A 17521-nucleotide genomic window follows, 5' to 3' on the forward strand; every position below is an offset into this window, starting at 1 on the left:
GCTGGGAAGAGGGAGAGAAAGAAAGGGGGGAGGGAAGGGGGAGGGAAGGGACTGAGATCGAGGGAGAGAGAAGTATGCAAAGGCAGGAAGTGGAGACGGCCACGGCCAGTGCGGGAGATTAATGGGAACCAGTCGCCCGGCAGCCAACAAAGAAACCTGCTCCCCCAGCGCAGCCCGGCCGGGGCTGCAGCTCTGCCGCGACCGGGCAGCCCTGGGCGGCCGAGCCACCGCTCCCGCCGGCAGTGCTCGGCCCCGGCCCCACGGAGGGGTGGGCGCCGCCGCCCCCCACCCCCTCCACGGCCTCCAAAGCCGGGTGTTGGCCAGGCAGGAGGGAGCGGAGCAGCCCGCCGGGGCCAGGCAGGACCAGCCGGTCCGCGGGGAGATGCGATGGGCAGAGGAAGAGGAGGAGAGAACTCAGCCCCGCGCCTGACAATCTTCCTCTACCCCGGAGGAGCGATGCCTCTTATTTTTTATTTAAAAAACTCGGAGTGCTGGGCTCCTCTCCGCGCGGAGCCGCTTGCGGGGAAGAAAGGAAGGAAGGAGGCGAGCGAGCGGCGCGCTTCCTGCGCCCGGGCGCCGAGCAGATGGTTTCAATCAGGGCGCCGGGGATGGGCGAGCCCCCGGGGCGGCGGGACGCGGAGCGACCGCCCGCGTTTTCCAAGCTCCCCGGGGTAGCTCCGGAGTAACAGTACCAGTGGAGAAAGAGGAGAGGAGAGCATGGCAGTGGCACGCCTCTGACCTTCTTTCCGGGTACCACGGTTCAAACCCAGCCTGCTGGGACCGGCTACTGACGGCGGCTTTGTAACGATCCACTCCCTCGGGAGCGGAGCCCGACGTGCCAACTCGGAGGCACTGGGAACCCGGCCAGGACTCCTCCGCACACAGGACACAGGGCAACGCGAGTACCAGAGGGTGAAGAAGATCTCTGCGTGGCACAAGCGATAAAGCGCACACTCCACACAGGCCGCAAACAGCATCGTACGGGCCAGCTCCCTGGCACGCCTGCCCATGTCCTTCTGCTGGTTTTAACTGATGGCAAACCTGCACAAGGCGTTTGATACAAAAACCATACAAAAGAGGCAGGATACTAGCTGTCAGCAGAACCATGAGTATTGCAAAATACAAAGACTGCACCTAAATCTTGAAGTATCATGCAAGCATTTATAAAATGAGTCACTTCACAGTGTATTAGCTAAATGACAATAAGAACAGAAGAAAAATAAAGCGAACAGTGACATGTATATTCTGTAACTGGAAATACAGATTCCAGCATTGCACATTTCTTGAGCTGTAAGCACACGCTTACTTTCCTTCCATCGACTGAAATGGAACCGAAATGGTGCTCAGTGTTAGGCAAACGCTTATAAGCTTTCCTACACAAGGATATTTTTCTGAACCCAGAGCCGAGTACTCAGGATAAGCTATTCTTGGCTTTCACCACCTCCTCAACAAAATAAGATATATTGTCTTAAGATACTCTGATCCGTCATCCCACACGACAAGGAAATTTGGTGTAAATGTCCAGCATTTCACAAACCTCCATTATATTTCAAAAGAGTGAATGTACAGGAAGTAAGGGTAACTCTCATCTGGATTCTGAAGTGAATGTGTGTTTCAAAGCAAAAGCTGTTTCAGCTGTCAGCCTTCTTGGGACAGATGTATTTACTCAGCTGCAAAAGGAGTACTGTGTTACTGAACATCAAAAAATGGTGGGAGTTTAAATTTCAACACACAAGGAATAATTTACCTCCTGAACAACAAGCTACTGCTACAAGTACCTGGCAGGAGTATAAAATGAATACAATTTTCTTTCCCTGTTACAAAAACAATACAGGGGGACCTTTTCAAGTATATTTCACAAGTGCAGCAAGATAGCAAACCCATCTGCCTCTCCAAGAGAGCATTGATAACAGGGAATGATGCTCAAAGACGCTCAACTTCCAACTAAGCAGGAAGCAGTCTATTCTGGCTGCTCCTCCAGCATATCAAACAAACATCTCAAACAGGCTAATATTGCTTTTATCAAGTATTATTTTTCTCCCCCATTTATGTTGCATTCAGTCTCCCAGACCTCAAGCAACTGCCTAAATTTTCTTTTGACTACAAGAGACCCAACCTAAAGTTAAGCTGTATTTGAACACTGAATTGGGGCCTTCAATGTGTTTTAATGAAAAAGAAGTCTCTGAAGGGCTTGTTTGTTACAGCAGCTAGCTACTGCCCTGGTTAAGCTACTGGAAGATGATAATAAAATGTAAACTATGAGAGGACTATTTTTCTTGCTTGCCAAACAGATTACAGCCAGCAAAGCTCCACAAACAAGAACGAAGGACTTGAAAAATCAAGGCCTACTTGTTAACCTTGGCCATACTGCACGTGGAAGTTTCTGTGCCCCTTCCTACTGCCACCTCAGCGCAAGCGAGGTTGGCAAAGCCACAGAGCAGGCTCTAACCCACATGTAGCTGCAGTCGCTTTCCAAGCCTGTTTGGTAGCTCCGAGTGGTGACTGCAGCCTCATGCACGGCGGAGCTGACGAAGGCCTCACACACGCGTGCTGCCCTGCTGGAAAACCCTCCTGGGCCAGAAGCAGCTTTCTAGGGCACAAATTTGCTTGTTTGGCAAATCTTGCTTGCAGTAGGCCGGAATGCTTTGTGCTTTCTTTTTACTGACCAAAGCGAAAGGGCTTTCTTTTGGATAGCAGATGCAGCAGCAGCGCGCTGGCGCTCTGCCCTCTTACCAAGACCTGTTTCACTCAGCCAACCATCACTACGTACTGTAACCATTATTTTGTACCTCACAAGTTAAAAAAAAAAAAACAAACAAAACAACCAAGGAGCACCGCTTTCCACCATAGAGACCATGGGGCGAAGCCCCCCAGGAACGCCGGCACCGGCTCGCCGAGCCGCGCATGCGCCGAGCCGAGCCGAGCCGAGCCGGCACCCTCCAGCTTCTCTCGGCTCTTCCTCGTTGTCGCCCGCCGAGGGCAGCCGTGGAGCAGCACCCAGGCGCCTCACAGACTGAGGGAAGGCTGAGGGAAGCTCGCGGGAAGCCTGTCCAGACGCCCCTCCCCCGCCCGGTGCGGCGGCTTTACCGCAGGATAGGGCGCGGGCGCGGGCGCGAGCCCGAGCCCGAGCCCGAGCCCGCCCCGAAGGTGGTGGCGTGAGGGGAAAACAGACACCCTCGACCTCTCGGCGGGACCGGACGCCCAGCCGGACCTGCCCCGGTGCCACCGGGCGGGGCGGACCAGCGCAGCACCGGCGGGGCGCTGGCGCCCCCTAATGGCAGCGGGAGGAATGGGGGGGCGGGGTCGAGAGGCCGCGCGTGCGCGCTGTGTCGGCGCGCGGCGGCGGCGGCGGTATGGAGGGGGCGCGCGCGGGGAGGACGGCGGGGTTGGCGCGCGCCGTGCTGGAGCGGTCGCGGCGGCGGCGACCGGCGGGGCGGCTCCCGGCCTCGGCCCCGGTCAGTGCAGCGGGCGGCAGCGGCGGCGGGGCGGGGGCGGCCGCGGCCGTGCCGGCAGAAACGCGACAAGATCGATAAGAAGCGCCGAGGAGCTGCGTCCTTAAATGGTGGCAGGACAGCTCGTGTGCTGTAGAGGCCTAGTGTGTGTGTGCACATGTAAATGTAAATATATATATGCGTCTATATGTATACACGTGCATGCGTGGGACTGAGCCATGTATGTGCTATAACGAGCTAGATGTGTTTTAAGATGCGCAGAACGGTTTCACACGCTGCTACTTTCCCCTGGTGTTGTCTAATCAAAGCCAGAGTGAGAGGGCAGGGCGCTGACCGACAAATTCCCGGGGCTTTGGGGGACAGCGGAGCGACGCAATCGCTGCGTCCGGTGTGACCTGTTGGGTGTAGCGAGTGCCTCGGCGTCGCCTGGTGCACGCTGGGGACGTTGGAAGCCGATGTGCATTAAAACTAAGCACCGCAGCGGGGTGACTGCTTCACCCCCGGGACAGCCCCCAGCACTAGCGGGTGTTTTGCTCTTTAATCACCTGACACTTTCGACCCCTGAGCAAGGAGCACCCCAATGTGAGCTACAAAAAAAAAAAAATGTCTTTAATTGCAGGAAGAAGATTCAGAACGTCTCAGTGCAGCATTCACTTCAATTGTGAACTTGATGAATCAAGCCACAAAGGAATGCGAGGTGAGGTTTTATCCCCAGGCCTGTGAGAAAGGGAATGTTTATGACATGCCAGGCAGGAGCCTGTTACGCTACTTTTGCTAAAACTACAAAAAAATTAGACTACTTCAGTTTCACTCGTTGCATGGCAAGAGCTTAGCCAGTGAGCGTGCAGTGCCAGCCTAAATTAAGAAATTTGTGGCATTCGCCATCATGTGGTAGGTTACGTGGTAGATTTCGCCAGTGTTTTATCCTGACCAACTGGTACCATCTTAGTTGATGAACACCACTATAGACAGTACCAGTAGACTGGTACAGATTTTAGCAGAGGTTGGCTTCACTACTTGGTATAAAGGCGACGTAGTAAAGAGAGACAGTAAGGTCAGATGACGTCACAAATTACATTGTGTCAGCCACTGCACAGGCTTGTTGCATGCCACAATGTATAGAGTTGTTTCCCCCTGCTGCCAGGCACCTCCAAACATCTGCTGTGGAGTGGCTTTAGGACGCAGTAACCCTTTGTTTTCATCATGCCAACATGAACTACTCATGCTGGCTGATAAAGTCAGTGTGTTCTGGGTGGCAGAAGTAAGGGAGAGTTTTAATCTCGAGCAGAGATGGCTTTGAGTCACATGTTCACTCTGAATTTAGACTTAACCTCCCCCATATCTTTTAAGCAAACTCGATTTGGGATATTGCTACTGGATAAAGAGTGTGGGCTGTTCCGAGCAGCAGCGTATCTTTATTTGTGATAAGTAGAAATTGAGAGATATGGCGTACAGATGCACAGCTCCACTGCTTTCGTGTTGACTCTGGCTGCTGGGTGTCATTACTCTTCTGGGTAGACAGACCAGGGGCCCGTCTCTGCCGGCTCATCCTTGTGAATGCAGCCCTGCAGCCCAACTACTACATTAAAGTCTCTGAAAACTCCATCACAGTTTATACTGTCTATGCCCTTTGGGAATCTGTTATAATGCAGCAGGGAGCTCATTGCCTGCAGAGTTAATAACAGAGACTAAGCCTTCAATTAAATTAGAGAAAACAGTAGTTCAACACACACCAGATGATTAGCTCTTGCTAAGCAACTCCTTTACCTTTTCAAAGCACTGCATACACAGTAACCAGTTAATCCTAAAACAACTCAGGCACAATAGAGTTTTACATAAGATGAAACAAAAATATAACAATGTATAGAGACTCATCCTATGCCCTGTGTCGTGGTTTAACCCCGCCAGCAACTAAGCACCACACAGCCCCTTACTCACTACCCCTTCACTGGGATGGGAGAGAGAATCGGAAAAGTAGAAGTGAGAAAACTCATGGGTTGAGATAAAGGCAGTTTAATAGGTAAAGCAAAAGCCACGCACACAAGCAAAGCAAAACAAGGAATTCATTGACTATGTCCCATTGGCAGGCAGATGTTCAGCCATCTCCAGGAAAGCAGGGCTCCATCACGCGTAACAGTTACCTGGGAAGACAAATGGCATCACTCTGAACATACTCCCCTTCCTTGATCCCCCAGCTTCATATGCTGGGCATGATGTCCTATGGTATGGAATATCCCTTTCATTAGTTGGGGTCAGCTGACCCAGCTGTGTCCCCTCCCAACTTCTTGTGCAGCCCTCAGCCTACAGGCTGTCTCAGCAGCACTTGAACTGCAGTACTGCTCAGCAGTAACTGAGACATGGCTGTATTATCAACACTGTTACCAGCACAAATCCAAAATGTAGCCCCCATACTAGCTACTATGAAGAAAATTAACTATCCCAGCCAAAGCCAGCACACCCAGTTAGGAGTATTACAGTTGGAACAAGCAGTGGATGACTTTGACGTTTGTGCATCAGCCAAGACAGTACTGCTTCAGTCATCTTCTGTAGTGGAGTCATGAAGGATGGTGGCGGGGGGGGCAAGAGGGGAATTCTCAGACCCGCAAGTTCATGGATAAAGTTTACAAAGTGCAAATAAAAATCCAAAGCCGAACATTTAGGCACTTGAATGCAAACGATTAAAACAATTAAAACAATCGTGATTTGAGTTGTTTAGAGTTACTAAGGGACTGAAGTTCATCCCCATTTCTTGCCAAAAGTTTGATTTCATTTCTTTTCTCTGTGACGTCATGTAAAAGAATCCATCTTACCTCCTGTGATACGGAGACGCTCTGTAAAGTGTTTTGCAATAGGCCAATGTATTTGATGTATTTTGGGACATCGCTCCACAGTAAACCACAATAGAAGCAACCAAATATGTTCATGTGTGCATAACCTCAAGGAATAAAGCACAGCAGGAGATCTGGAAATAAAAGGTAACTCTGGGAGAAGTTCTCTGGTGACAACAGATGGCAGCAGAGCTGTATTCAAATATTTAATTTGCAGTTGGGAAGATTCAAGTGCCTTTACTGTGCAGCCAGAAAAGGGCTGCTGTGGACTTAAATACAATTCTCAAAACTGCTATGCTACTGGTGCCAGCCTTGAGGACACTAGTTTAGCTTCTTCATCAATTCATTTTTCAGTATTAACCTGTTCTGCTTTTAGAGCACTGCTCCTGCACGTACCCTGCAGAGCCAGTCTTCACTGGCTAGGTTGCAAAGCACCCAGCTTGCATATACATCCTATTAAGGACCCATAAACTATGCCTTCTTCCACCTTCTTCCTTCTTCTTTTACAGAAGAAGCTGATCAGGTAGATGTTTCCAGAGCATTCCTTCTGATATTTTCATGAATTCAGTCTGAGGTGTCAGAGACTCCCTACGTATTGTACTGGGAGACAGACCTCTAAAATCAGGGCTGAGAGTTCTGTACCAGAAGGCAGATGTCCTGTGGACATCTAGGCACTGTTTTCATCCTCACATGAGAACAAATCAGCCAATTAATACAGGAGGTCAGTAGCTGTGCAGTTCCACTTTTATTTGTACATCTGCAGTAGTTGTGAGCATGGCTTTGATGCTTCTCCACATAATATTCTCCGTTTCTCTTGTTCAGAAGTACTATAGCTTCACAGCAGCCTGTAGATGCAAAGAGCATGAAATCAAACACATCTGCAGATACCACGGCAGGCAAGCAGGGGAGAGAGATCTAGAGAACTCCGAAGAAGAAGTAAGTAGGTGGTTTTGAGGAAAGGTTATTCGTTCTCTCGCCATGGGACAATTGTTACCCATCTAGTGTCTGTGACACTTGCTTACAGGAATGTATGCCGTTTGATATCATGGGCATATGAACACCTGGACTGATCTGAGCCTTCTCTTGGGGAAGGGGCAGAGAGGCAGAGTAACTTCTGGTGGCACCACTCAGCGTCATATCAGTCCTTTTGTGCAGGGGAACATTTCATGGACATGAAACATCCCCTCTCTCAGAGGTTGAATTTGCCTTTTGTGTTGTATCATTAGAAAACAGTATCTTGTTCTTTCCAGACGACTGAGACCTCTGAAGCATCCAGTCAAGCTCAAACTTACCGACAACATGTAAGTTTATAGAATGCTTTGGTTTAAAATTGAGATACAGCATTTCTTTATCATTTTGCATCAAGCTGGTTAAAATTTGTGATCAGGTGTGGAAACTTTGTGATGGCACAGAAGATGAACCACTGGTGCATCCACAGTCCTAATGTATGTATAGGTGGGCAGTAGAATGGGCATACAGAGACTCGCACAATTAATTATAAACCAGATGATGGCATTTTGGCATGTAACCCGTTACGAGTCTACTTTATATTTTGGACTAGTACAGAATGTCGAACACTGTGATTAATCTTTAGGCTCTTGTGAATTGCATCAGCAACAATAATCCAGCAGTTCTCCAGTCTCACCTCATTTGTGCTCCTGACACATTCCCTGTGCTGAGAAAGGAACGCAGCAGTTGCTCAGCCAGTTATGCTTGGCCTTCATACAGTCTCTCTGAAGACTCCTGTTCCTCAAGGAGGAGAATTTTTTTTTTTTTTTCCTCATTTTTCAAAGCCTAACACCTCACCAAATCAATTTTGGGAACTTCTAAGCCAAAATAAGATGAGAAACATGGAATCTATACCACAGTACAAATTAGTGGGAGCACCCTTGTTGTATGGATGTTTTCCAAGTTTATGTTAAAAACCGTTTAGGCTGGTAACTTTCAGTTTTGTGAGGCAGAGATTACAGAATGTTGATTATTTCCATTGATTGAAATATTAAATACTTTGAGTATGGCACTTGCTAAGTTTCATATTGACTGAAACATTTTACGGTTTTGTCCATGCTGTCTGTATATTTTGAAAAATCTTAGTATGTTTATATAGCAGCTGAAATGTAATTTTACCCAGCTTCAAAATTTTTATTTTTGTGGGAAATCTAAGATGACCAAACAGTAACAAAACTTTTCCCCCCTCTCCCCTAAAGATGGGAGGACACCTTCCAAGACAAGCTTCCAAAGACATCTACATTGAAGTTTCTCCTGGCACTTATTCTGTCACAGCAACCTCAGAGGACATGGTGCAACAAACCCACGTGGTGGATGTCAACGCAGGACAAAGTGTTGATTTAACTTTTGTCCTGTGATGTTTGTTGTTTCTTGGCAATCACAGGAATAAAATGCGAGGCTGTTTTAATGCATGTAATGAACTATGTAGATCTTTTTCTTGTTAGCACTTTAATAGTATCCTCCTCTTTGGGACTCCATTTTTTATGGCCTGTATATTTGTTTTCTACTTAAAGCAATCATATGCAGCCCACTTTGTACACTGATTTTATAAATATTTGTACATTGTGTGCCTTAAATCCAATTATGTGACTGTGTAATTCCAGGTTTTTATGCTTTAAACAATTAAAGATACAATCAGTGAAATAAACTACATAATTTAGTCTTTATGATGACAGATTCGTTTTTATTATCCTCAGACAGAAAATCCATGTCATATTCTTCACGACAGAGAGCATGAATATGGACATACATTAGCTTCTGTTGGCTGGCACTGATTTTAGAGCAGCTGGCTCACAACGCAGCTCTATCTGTACTTTTATTATTCTGATAAAGAAATAAAATGCAAATGAAATTATCTATCTAGGAGCCCACCTCAGGAAGGTGCTTGAATGTGTGCCAGATGTTCAGTACAGGCAGATGTTCAGTCCTGCCTCTTTGCAGGCTCTTACCTAGGCTAAACACCAGTTAGCTGCCTTTTTCGGTAGGCGGTAGGATACCCTCAATTGTCTCCTGTTTCCTGCAAGGGAAAAGTCCTGCTGAGCGCCTGCACGCTGCAGCTTATGGCCAAGTTCATGTGCTTTAAACATCAGCAGTCCCACTAACGAGACTCCCTGGATACTTAACTCTCCCAAAGGATTAGATATCATGGTTAGAATTAGTGACATGACCTATATAGATATCTGTAATCTTTTTGTAGCTGATGGTATTAAGGTTTCAGTTAATTTTCATGGGAATATAAAATTCAGTGACTTGAATGCTGGATCTCTAAGCATTTTGTTGTTTATATCTACAGTAGCAGGTTTTTTACCCTCTGGCTACTTTCTCTTCCGTTTTAATCTGGAAAAAATATTTTCAGCTGTCAGCTTGTATTGTTTCTACATTCCTTCTGGCTTTCCACAAAAAGAAATCACTATGCTGAATTCCTCTGGCTGACTCCAGAGAACTGTAGACAAATTGGAGGTTTATTAGACCTTGCTATGCATCTGTTCAGGCTTTTAGTGCTCATACTAGTTTACCTCATCTCTCCAGAATTGTAAAGTCAAGCCCAAATAATTAGGAATTTAATATAACACCTTGGAGTACAGAATGAGGATGCTGAAATTCGATGTGGGTGGAAATAGAGTTTCTCAGTTATTAAAATTATACAGTTATCCATAAAGATATTCTACAGAGACAGTACCCAGATCGGAGCTTGATTTGCTTAATCAGTGTAACACTGGTAACAGTATAAGCAGTTTACCTGAAATTTCAGCTCCTGAACTTCATCAGTTGTACATTTATTTAATTCTGGTTGGTCATGTCTCTCTCTGCTTTGTTGAAAGTGAGCTCTTCACTGTTATTTCTGTCTGTCCTCTTCTGACATGGTCTGTATCATCAAGTTTGTTGTCTCCTATGCAAGTCGCTTTACATCTATCATCTGACTCTTCTCCTTCTTGCTGTTTATATCTTTGTTTTTTTTTCTGATGCTGCAAAACCTTCTTCCTGGAGGACAGCAAACAAATCCCTTAGAAGTCTAGTCTAAAGAAAGCATCAGCCTCTTTGTAACTGCTGCTTTCCTGGCTGTAAGATAGGTCCCTCTGCCTCACGTAGCTTTTATCATGGTATCATTTCTGTGCTAGTACAAACTTCACTGCTGAAACACAGAAGGGTACAATAAGATCAAAGGATTTTCAGAAGCTGTTTGGCTTTGACCAAAAAATTTGCTCCTTTAGAAGTTAGGAGGATTTTTCTGACTACAGTGGGAGGATATTAGCCCGACAGAGAGCACCTCTGGGACGCCTGCTCTCTAGCTTCACTTGTTTGTTGTAAGTTACTTGTGATGCAGTCTGTATTATGTGATAAAACTGCTTCAGCTATCTCAAAGAGCAGCAATGTATCTTATGGGTTTAAAAGCACCAAGGGCTCTTTTACAGGAATAAAAGTACGTCATTATACTCTATTACCACAGCACGTCCTCTGCTGTGATTCATGCTACCGGTTTGGGGCTAGAATGAAACCACTCTGGTTTCTTTTTAGTTTTACCAAAGGCAAAGCATGTCACTTCAGTGCACAGCTGTTACACTTGCTCACATGAACACATCTGCCTGGAGCTCCATACTGGCCTAAAAATTCCTAGGAAATCAAATACAAAGGTGTGCAATCATGATTATTTAAATAAAGTAGGAACCATACAGTTAAGAAGTTGGTAGGCATCTGCTTAAAATTAATGCGATAATTGTGAGAATACAAGATACTTTCCAGTATATTCTCTGTTCGCTAAGGCATGTCATTAACAGATTAATCTCCTCCTAAAGAAATTCATGCAAGTTTAGCACCTTTAAAGTTTTACTCTGCAGTCAGCTCACAGTAGCAAGAGCATGAAGGTACAGAGGAGCTAATATTTGATTTCTGATACATAATTTATTAATTGTACCCTTCATGCTCTTGTGCAGAACAGTGTTTCTGTTCATCCTGCCATTCTTTTTCATCTTCCCCTTCATCCTGCAAGGTTTTTTCTTCCTCTTTTCTGTGCTTGCTTTTTTTGGCATTCATGTTCTGATTTTTTTTTTCCCCAAGTTTTCCTAAAGCAGGAGGGGACTATGGCCAACAGAAACTAGGCCTAAAAATCAGGGTGTTGTCCTTGTTCCTAGCTGTGACACAGTTTGCTTACTCTGTCCCCTAGCTTCAGGGTAGGGATCTGCTGTTTAAACTCCTTGCTTCTTGTGAGAGAGTAAGAGAAGATACTCAGTACAGACTGCTTACCCAAGAAAAAGTGCTTTTATCTTTCAGATATAGAGATCATGACTATCAAAGTTTGACTGGCAGAGTCCAGCACCTTTCCAGATTGAATCTTTTCTTGTGTTGTTTTGCTGCTGACAGCCATATCTGTCCATTTCCAGGGCCACACATGTAGGTTCCTACATACATGGGACTTCATTGGGTTGATGTCAACAGGCATTTGGCAGGTTTCTGAATTGAAATCTGCATTATTGAATGCTCACTCAGTTACTGGCATAATCTCTTCCATTTTACCAAGTAGCTTCAGCCCTTCCTTAGGGTTTTGGAATTTTTTATTAGTGGAGAAGTTTCCTGCCTATCACAAAGCTGGTGGATGGCCTTAGCAAGCAGTTAAGTTAGAAATAATGTATTTTTCTAGTCAACTTCCAGACCATTAACAAGAATATTTCTTCCATTCAGAAAAAACACGTGCTTACATAAATACAGTATTAATAATAACAGATTACCTTACTCCCCATGATGGCTTGAAATCTTGGTCTCTTAAGATTTCTTTCATTGTGAGTTGCCCTCTGGGAGACTGCTTGATGGTTTCAAACATTGCACCTCCATTAGTCAGGGTCACACAGGACACATCCCCAACGGAGATGGCTTTGGATTCCAGCTTGCTGTTTGTACACATGCTGCTGCGACTGCCGAGTCCTGGGAAGAAGTGAAATTGTGTATCTAAGAGCAAAACCAGAATTGGAATGTAGAAGCATTCATTTCAGAAGAGAGAAAAAGGCACTTCAAGTCTGAAAGGAATTCTTTCAGGTTATTCTGCATGCACTAGCTGCAAAGATAGGTTAATGAAGATGTTAGCATCATAAAAAGCATAGGAAAATGATAGGGAACAAACTCAGAGAGGGATTATCTACGCTTCCAAATGGAATTCATTGTTCTGGTGGTTTTCCATTGGATGAGTTGCCAAAAGAAGAGCTAGCATGCGAGATGAGGCAGTAGAAACATAGAGGAGGGGGAAGTATTGTTATCAGAGACTGATATGCAAATTTATAGTATTTATACCAATACACTAACGGCAAAGTGACTGCCTAGATGAAAGGGGCCCAGAATACATTTGTTTCTTTGCCATCTGGCTGCTGCTTCCCTGTGGAGATGTTAAAAGGTACCTGAGTTACTGGGATGGGACTTGTGGTGGCTTCTTTTCCAGTATTTCCACTCGTGTCTTGCAGAATCCTTTAGCCTGGGCTTCTCGAGACAGCCAGAGCCTGTGTTAACAGCACTGTCCACTACAGTACTCTTAGTGGGGAATGGCTCTAGGTCCCACTCTGAATCAGAAGAGGGGGAAGATGCTGCCACAGCTGCTGCTGCTGCTTGGTTTGGGCCTTTCAGTTCTAGACGGCAACGAGACGGCTCACTGCTGGATTCTGCTTCTTCAGTTTCGCTCTGAAAGACCAGAGACTTGGCTGGAAGAGGCCACCAGGCATCAACATGAGGATGGCAGCAGCAGATGCACCTTGCATATGCTGGTGAACAGCATATACCATCACAGTGACAGTGGAAATGTGGCCAGTAGGGTGAGCAGAGCAAGCAGTGTCTGGCAAGGCAATGTACCGCACAAACAGGAATCAGGGCTGATTTAGGACTGCAGGATAAAATACAGGAGTTAGTGTCTGGACTTTCTTTTGGCTTCACCCTACTGGTGAAAGGCATGTGGATCATCTCTACAATCCTCTCCCACAGGCTCGGAGGGATCCACAGAGCCACACCTCGTGGGAGTTTAACTTTCTTGTCATTCCAGAACCGGACCATAATTTCTTCATCTTCTGAGGCTGTTGAGAGAAAAGGTAAGCAGCCATAAGGAGCTGGCCTGCCTGGGCAGTGCATGTACACAGATCAGGCTTTGCAGCTTTATGCACTTTCTGTTCCTGTCAAGCGGTAGGGTGGACTATTAACCCTCTCTGTAACACCTTACCATAACGTCATGGGCACCATTGGTGTGACAACAGGCCTGGCACCTCTTTCCTCCCAATTTATCGTCAGATGAACACGAAAATGTTGACTGAGTAACTTTTGTGGCTACTGCCAAAGTTAGCAATAATGGTCTAAGAATAGTATTTTGATAAGTCAGTGGAGCTTGACTGTCAGACATGGAAAAAGTGAATGAGCTGTTGTAATCTCCTGCATTTGGGTGATAAAATCACCCCCAGACGTTCCATTTGGTACAAATGTGAGCATTCAAGCATGGATGGGTGCTTCCTGAGAGCTGCCTCGCTTGTATCCCTCATGAAAAAGCTACTGTCCTTCACATGGCAGACACAGTGTTGTCCAAGCAGATGGGAGATAGCACATCCGCAGACACAGAAGATGACATTTTTATGGGTCACAACTTCCTTAGGGTCAGACTGGTGAGGTTACACACAGATATCCATCAGCAAGTCCTGTCAGCTCCTGCAAGCTTTAACCAACACTAAAGTGTAGTCTGTGCACTGGTGCTTCTCTGGCAGTAGCACCGCAACAAGAGTTTGTCCTGACAATCTCACTTGTCTTCCAGAGCAAGGTGAGGAATAAGAGGGCAGCATCTTTCTTACCTCGTAATGGGTCCCTTGTCTCAATGCCTGTGAGGACGGTTCCTGGGCCGTACCTGGCCATATCTGACTCCCAGGGTGCCAGCACTTTGTCTCCAGGGAGTAAGGAGTGCTTCATCCTGTTCACGTATTCCAGGATGTCATCCTTTGCTGTTTTTTGCACACACACTGGATCCCTTCCACGTGACACAAGTGGTTTGGCAAACTCTACCAGGAACACACCTCTTTCACTCTGTTACCAGGAACAAAATAATAGTTCCTCTGAAAAACTGTCTGTAATGTGTTGGGTCATGTAACCTTCACCAGGAGGCCGGTTCTGTGGCTGCGTGGCTAGGTCGAAACACCAAGCAAGCCTGAACAGCAACTAAATAGTGTGCAGTTAGTCCAGCATTGAGATAGCTAGAAAAACCTCCGCAACACTCCCCAGAAAGCAGGCTGAGTGAAGCATGTACAGATGCACTGCTGCTAGGACCTGTATTTTCTTCCCCGAGAGAAAAAAAAGCCATAGAGTGCAACCAGATTTCCCAACCATGCTGTGTGCACCAGATCACAAGGGACACTGAAGCCATTCAGACCTGTTCTTCAGCCACGCCCAAGCCCTTCCTCCTTCCTCATTACATACAACACTAATTCTGCTTCTTGGGGGCGTTGTTGGAAACTTTTGTTTTCCTTTAAATTAAGGCCTGTCAAGAGGCTTTCCATCAACAATGAAACGAGGTACTTCCCTGTTCTTGAGGAAGAATGGCCTCTTTTTTCTGCAAAGTTTGAAGTGCTAACAAACTAATGAATTAAAGCTTTCACCAACATTTCTGAAAAGACACTGAGCCATCGATCTGTAGCCAACTCAAGCTGGAAGTGTGTACTTTAAACACTACCGCTTTTCCTGTGCTATTGATGGTTATGTGTCTACACACAACAGTGGCCAGCGCCCTGCTCACAGCAGCACTCGCGCTGCCCTAGTCCCGTTCGATGCCCACTGCCAGCAGAAGTGGAGGGCTTGCTCTTGCAAGGTACACATAAACTGGGAGTTTGGGGGGCACCCATCTTCTGCAAAAGATGAGGATCCTCGGAAGATGCCTGCTCACTCTTGAAAACAGACTCAGTTAAAGAGGCTGAGCAGAGCAAGGATCTGATCATGATTTGTTGGTGCCTGAGGCTGGGCTGCGTGCAAGAGGCTGACCCAGCATGCCAGGGAGCGGAAGGAAAGCACAAGCCTGGAATCAGGCACGTTAGGAGCTTTATGAATTGACATAACGATGAGCATCAGGTGTCCCGGTGATCTGTTCTCTAATTTGTGCACCAGCTGAAATAAAACTGCTACACTAAACGCCAGTGGTGCGTGAGGACTGACAGTGGACGGCACACCCTATTACACACACCCATGACTACCCCACAGCAACCAATACTCACCTCTACCTCCTCTTTTACTGTACCACGGTAAAAAAATCCATCTTGTTCTCCTCTCACCAGCACAGGAACGTTTCTGTCTAAGCCCTCTGGTCTCCCTGATGAGCTCAGCCTCTTCTGTGCTAGGCCAAGGGAGGAGAGGCAGTGGCTAATCCATTGGCACCTTGAAGAAAAGAAAATGGGTCAACACTGGGAGAAACAGCTTCTGTAGGTCATGGAACAAAAAAAAATCTTGGAAGATTTCAGAACTGGATCACTCCACCTCATTTTGTAGCACACCCACAGGCCAAAGCATGTGGGAAGAAACAGAAAACTTGCTTGTGCTGGGACAATTCCTTGCTCTTGGGAAAAACATCAGTGCTTGTTTTTACCCAGATTTCTTTGGGTTTGGGTTTAGAGGAAGTGTGCCAGGAGTACGCTGGAATCCTGGGCCACTATTACCTGCACTAGTCCCTTTGCTGTTTACACGGTGAGCCAATGCAATCCTTAGGGTCAGGAAAATGGATCCACCTCCAGCATAGAGTACAGCGTAGGTGCACTCGACAGCACTGTAGCTGATGTTTTTCACTGGGGCATTCAGGGAGCAACAGAAAAGTAAACAACGAAGCTGCTGGTGGATGACAGGTTCAAGTTAAAAACAGGAAAAATAATCCCCTGTCACAAAGCATTAGAAACATTTCACAGAAGACGGCTGCTAACGCAAGATGCTTTTATTTATCAAAAAATATTAAATGACTGTTTCTTTGATAGGAGGTTTAGTCAGGCTTTGCTTTTCATAATCTCCAGGGTAGCAAATCACTTTAGTTAATACCATCTAAAAAACTGCCAGTGCAGAGGAGAGAAAAGCTCAAACGATGTTCAAGCTGCTAATTTATTAATCTGACACAGCAGCCTGTTTTATCCTATTAGGTATCATGGAAAAGAACAAATCAGACTCAAACAAGAACTTGATTTTACCCTTACCTCTGGGGGGTGAGGGGCTGGGTGACCCAGGCAGGATGCACTAGGAAAGAGCTTCTGCAGCAGGGATTGGCAGCAAGTACAACGCTGGAGCATGAGACCTTGTCCAGAGCTGGCATCACACTGCAGCACCTGTGATCCGCAGGCAGGACCCCTTCCGAACGAGCCATTCTTGCAAAAGCAGCTACCTGCAGGACTCAGTCCTGATCTGTTGGCAGAAAAGAGACAACTTACTGGCATTTTTCAACACAAGCAAACACTTCTCTATCTACCTTTTATTAATTGTTTATTTTGATTTTAAAAGCATTAATTCAAAATATTCAGACTGCCATTTGGTCAGACAGACCCGTATCACTGAACTTCAGTGATCGTCAGTCACCCAAAGCCCAACCTTGTAGAGGGACAGAAACACCCAAGGAAACTAGAAATGCTGTCAAAATACCCATGAAAGCAATAGCTTTCACCTCCCTCCAACTTTGTTTCCCTCTGTAACATCCGGCTCCTTTCTTCCACACCTACACTCTCCTCTAAAGCTTTCTTGTACACAGCCCCAGCCAAACCTTCCTATTTTACAAGCTGAGACAGAAACTACAGCTGAAGTTGACAAGCTGAATAAATGTGACAGTTTTTGAACGTGATGTTAGATTACAGTTGTCTGTTACTTGTTTTATTTACAGTGATGTATTAAGAGGAAATATTCTGACCTTTCAGCTGTCCTGTCATGTTTTATAACAGTAGGATTATGGCTTGCCATGAGGAAGAATGAGATGCTCAGATTTGACAAGCGATAACTATTTAGAGGCTGTCACAGTAAGATTGATGATATGATGCTATCTCTGGTAATGTGACAAGATGTAGTAGACAAGCTTCTAGTCGTTTTTTTTTAGGGTAAAATTCGCATGGCAATTCAACAACACATAAATTTTAAGTGCCTAATTTACTTTACAAAGTACAGTTTAAGCATTAACATTATGTTTAAATGTTATTTTTGTCTCTTATCTAAGAGATATGATCTGGGAGTTCTTTTTTTATGAGGACTCCCAGATATACGTAATTTCAAAAA

At 45.9% G+C, this 17521-nt stretch overlaps 2 protein-coding genes across 2 annotated transcripts; one reads left to right on the forward strand and one right to left on the reverse strand.

The window, feature by feature from the left end:
• The first annotated feature begins 3353 nt into the window (after nucleotides 1–3353).
• On the forward strand, nucleotides 3354–8833 carry AKIP1 (A-kinase interacting protein 1). Its single transcript, XM_086612874.1, has 5 exons — nucleotides 3354–3455; nucleotides 4072–4149; nucleotides 7103–7216; nucleotides 7531–7581; nucleotides 8488–8833. The coding sequence occupies exons 1-5, from the start codon at nucleotides 3354–3356 to the stop codon at nucleotides 8644–8646; spliced, it is 504 nt and encodes a 167-aa protein (XP_086469000.1). The 3' UTR covers nucleotides 8647–8833.
• A 3175-nt stretch (nucleotides 8834–12008) lies between these two features.
• C6H11orf16 (chromosome 6 C11orf16 homolog) lies at nucleotides 12009–16628 on the reverse strand. The gene is made up of 5 exons (XM_086613585.1): nucleotides 16462–16628; nucleotides 15502–15661; nucleotides 14095–14323; nucleotides 12673–13335; nucleotides 12009–12205 (listed from the first exon to the last, which is right to left on the reverse strand). Exons 1-5 carry the CDS (start codon nucleotides 16626–16628, stop codon nucleotides 12009–12011), a joined length of 1416 nt encoding a protein of 471 aa, XP_086469711.1.
• Between the last annotated feature and the right edge of the window lie 893 nt (nucleotides 16629–17521).

The sequence above is a fragment of the Tauraco erythrolophus genome, chromosome 6, assembly GCF_009769465.1.
Source record: "Tauraco erythrolophus isolate bTauEry1 chromosome 6, bTauEry1.pri, whole genome shotgun sequence".
NCBI lineage: Eukaryota > Metazoa > Chordata > Aves > Musophagiformes > Musophagidae > Tauraco > Tauraco erythrolophus.

What these genes read in the sequence shown, in the direction of transcription:
- AKIP1 (XM_086612874.1), top strand. Translation starts at nt 3,354, where the DNA reads ATGGAGGGGGCGCGCGCGGGGAGGACGGCGGGGTTGGCGCGCGCCGTG. An exon ending in AAGCCACAAAGGAATGCGAG is followed by an intron (nt 4,150 to 7,102) that starts GTGAGGTTTTAT and finishes TCTCTTGTTCAG; the next exon opens with AAGTACTATAGCTTCACAGC. An exon ending in CTCAAACTTACCGACAACAT is followed by an intron (nt 7,582 to 8,487) that starts GTAAGTTTATAG and finishes TCTCCCCTAAAG; the next exon opens with ATGGGAGGACACCTTCCAAG.
- C6H11orf16 (XM_086613585.1), bottom strand. Translation starts at nt 16,628, where the DNA reads ATGGCTCGTTCGGAAGGGGTCCTGCCTGCGGATCACAGGTGCTGCAGT. An exon ending in CAGTAAAAGAGGAGGTAGAG is followed by an intron (nt 14,324 to 15,501) that starts GTGAGTATTGGT and finishes TCCTGGTAACAG; the next exon opens with AGTGAAAGAGGTGTGTTCCT. An exon ending in GTCCCATCCCAGTAACTCAG is followed by an intron (nt 12,206 to 12,672) that starts GTACCTTTTAAC and finishes ACTTCTTCCCAG; the next exon opens with GACTCGGCAGTCGCAGCAGC.